Genomic DNA, 3294 nt, shown 5'->3' with positions numbered 1-3294 from the left:
GGAAAGCATTCTAAGAAGGACTGGAGGTAAAGAGAAAAGTGTCACCAGGTAGCCAGGCACTTTGCAACCTAGTATGTACAGCAAAATGGCGACCAGTACAAATGGAACAACACAGGCAATTTTATAATTCATGGAAGGTGAAAGATAGAAAAGAGTCATATTCCCCAATTAAGAAAGGGAGCTTTTGAGTACAAATTAGAGAACTCTCCAAATCCTCCCTCTGTCATAAACCCCTGAAACTGAGAGCTAAGGCAGGAACTCTGTGAGTCATGAGAACATAATCCAGTGAGGAGATCTTGGAGCAGGACATTTCCTCTTTTCAGAGTCCCTGTCAAGCCAGTTATGGATGGATTTGCATTTTGGTTGGGAAATGACTGGACCAGTTTTGGTAGCTCCACTTCCCCTTGGTGGGGCAGCAAGCCCCAATAAAAAGGCCCTCTGTTGCACCAGTGCCATCCTCCTGCTACTCAAGTCCTGATAGACTTTGGAGAAACTGGTGAGTCTGATTCTTCAGTTCACCTTTGTTCTTGGGCTCCAGAATATTGAATTTATGCTGGAGGCAGCAAATTTGGTGGGTCCAAAGTTATGATCAAGTGTTTAATGGTACTTATTGGATGGGAGGGTTTCCCTGGTGGCTCAAATGGCAAAGAATCTGCCTGCAATGTGAGAGACCTGGGTTCCATTCCTGGCTCAGGAAGATCCCCTGGAGCAGGGAACAGCAGCCCACTCCAGCATTCTTGCCTGGAGAATTCCATAGACAGAGGAACCTGGCAGGCTACAGTTCATGGGGTCACAAAGAGTCAGACACTACTGAGCGAATTTCACTTTTCACTTTCATTGGATGGGAATTTGGGCACAGTGGTATACTGTATTTATTAAGTTTCTGGTACATAGTTTGAATTACCCTATTGAACTGTAAATTAGTAGGAAATCTTTGACATGAAAAGGGAAAGAAAAAGTATTTTTTCTGTTTTTGTATCTTCCTGGTGTCCCTCTGCTATAATTTCAGAAGCCTTTATCTTAAAAGATATGAGGTCCTGTGTCCTTCCTGATGACCCTTTGCACTGTACACAAGTTATTATGTTGGGACCTCATGAGAGATAATAAAGATAAGAATTGCTTGTGAGCTTGCCCAGGATTTTAGAACTTGTGATGGCTTTTCCTGAAAATGCTGTTTTCCTGAAAACAAAATAAAATAAAACAAAAAATTGCTTGTGTGTTTTAAACAAAAATATTTTTTAAAACATTGTATGATAAAGTGAAGACTTTTTCTGGGCTAATGAAACAATTTTCTAAGGAGGGAGTAGCCAGAAATTTGTTAAAAGAAGTTGAAGAGTTTAAAGGGCATTCTTAGAGACTGGAGAGATTCTGTCTGATGGTATTACACAATTTTTGCCATGTCCCTCTGTAGGAGTTCCTTGTTGTGAACACTGTCATTTAATTTCTTTCAGATTCTAAGACTCCAGAAAGATGTCTTATCAGCAGCAGCAGTGCAAGCAGCCCTGCCAGCCACCTCCAGTAGTGTGCTCCCCCAAGTGCCCTGAGCCCTGCCCACCCAAGTGCCCTGAGCCCTGCCCACCTCCAAAGTGCCCTGAGCCATGCCCACCTCCAAAGTGCCCTGAGCCCTGCCCACCTCCAAAGTGCCAGCAAAAATGTCCTCCTGTGCCACCTCCCCAACAATGCCAGCAGAAGTGCCCACCCAAAAGCAAGTAGAAGCATCAGCTTTTATCCGGATCAGGAAAGGATGAGGACAGTCGACTCACCCAGCTCCACAGCTCCACCTTCATCTTCTCTTCAAATCCTATCATGGATATGGAAGAAGCTTCTCCACATTTCCGCCTGCAATACACCTGAGATGACTCCTCACAGCCAGAGATATTTCCTTCCTGAGGCTGCTGCACCACTTCCCCCTGGGAAGGTAACTGAGAAAGCATCACAGCACTTCAGAGGGAAGAGCAACATCTCTCCTCCTGGGCACCATCAAGGGACTCTTTCCCTATATTCTGTGTCTGTCACCTGGGGACGGGTTTCTATCAGCTGGGCAATTGTTACTTATCCTCTACTTCCTGAGTAAACTACAATTCCTTTGTGTGGTAGTAAAAATGTTTTCTTTCTTTAAAAGCCTGCTTTTAATAGTATCATATCATCATCTTGGTTTGTTTACATCCTACTTTGATGCCAAATTTTAGGCTCCCACAATCAGTGTTATCTGAACCTTGCCATGCTGTTAACAATCATTTCTATATAATTTCAATCTATATTATTTTCTTAGTTATTACTTGATTAATTTTATGGTCAAATTCTTTGAACTCCTTAGGTTTATAGTCCCTTTGTTAAAATGTAGGGAGAGTCTTATTTACATTGCAAACTTGTCTGAGGCATAAAAATTAAATGAATTGTTTAGTTTAGCTGGCACAAGCCAGTCACAAAAATGGCACTTTTTCTGGGTGAGGCAGTTCACCATTGTCTCCCTCATCACCACAAGCACCAGCACCACCACGCTTGCTCCACAGGAAAGTGGCTCAGACACAACTAGTATAGCAAGCAAGAGGATTCTTAGGTTTCATTGCTCTTTCCCATTCTGTTATTCCATTATTCTTCTAACTTGACCTTAGGTTTAATGGGATAGTGCTGATGAAGTGGGTTTTTTTTTTTTTTTTTGGAAATTAGTGGTATGTTCCACATAAGTATAGCAGTTCTTGGACTTCCTGGTGGTCCAATGGTTAAGAATCACCTGTGCCAATGCAGGGAACACGAATTCATTCCCTGCTCTCGGAAGATTCCACATGCTGGGGGACAAAGCTTGTGTGCTGTTGAGGTCCTTTCATGGACCGGAACGTGGTGGTCCAGAGTCGATGATGAGAAAGTGAAAGAAGGAGAGAGGCTAATATTTCCTGGGTTATGCAGTCGGCTTTTGCATTCCAGGAAATCAGCCAGAAGTAGAGAGATGGAGAGAAAGAAAGAAAGATATGGGGACCCGAGCTCTGATGGAGCAAAGGTGTTTTAATCATCATGGTGTGGGCATATATACTGTAGTTATTCTTAGCAAAGATGACGATTAAAACTCCAGACTTACAAAACATAGGTGATCCATATTAAAGAGAGAGAGAGTTGTAAACAATCACTTTTACCCTTTGGTTCACAAGAAAGAAGAGGGTACTTATCACCGTATTGAAAAACTAACAAAGGAAATGCCTGGATCCTTCAGCCCCAGGAGAGGCTTGCTTCTCCTCTTAATTCCTGAATATTCAGGAATTAATAAGGAACAGATGATTCCCGACAGATCCAAAACAG

At 42.6% G+C, this 3294-nt stretch overlaps 1 protein-coding gene across 2 annotated transcripts; it reads left to right on the top strand.

Moving 5' to 3' along the window:
- On the top strand, positions 373 to 2133 carry LOC102182746 (small proline-rich protein 2E-like). 2 transcript variants are annotated; one of them, XR_001917178.1, is made up of 2 exons: positions 373 to 496; positions 1452 to 2133. XR_001917178.1 is itself a non-coding variant. In XM_018039645.1 (2 exons), exon 2 carries the CDS (start codon positions 1471 to 1473, stop codon positions 1711 to 1713), a length of 243 nt encoding a protein of 80 aa, XP_017895134.1. In that variant the 5' UTR covers positions 464 to 571; positions 1452 to 1470; the 3' UTR covers positions 1714 to 2133. The 2 variants fall into 2 exon arrangements, 1 of the variants encoding a protein (XP_017895134.1); XM_018039645.1 differs by having other exon boundaries at positions 464 to 571.

The sequence above is a fragment of the Capra hircus genome, chromosome 3 (genome assembly GCF_001704415.2).
Source record: "Capra hircus breed San Clemente chromosome 3, ASM170441v1, whole genome shotgun sequence".
Classification (NCBI taxonomy): Eukaryota; Metazoa; Chordata; class Mammalia; order Artiodactyla; family Bovidae; genus Capra; species Capra hircus.
Note: the sequence above shows the minus strand (reverse complement) of the source record. Positions and strands in the feature narration are given on the sequence as shown.

What these genes read in the sequence shown, in the direction of transcription:
- LOC102182746 (XM_018039645.1), top strand. Translation starts at nt 1,471, where the DNA reads ATGTCTTATCAGCAGCAGCAGTGCAAGCAGCCCTGCCAGCCACCTCCA.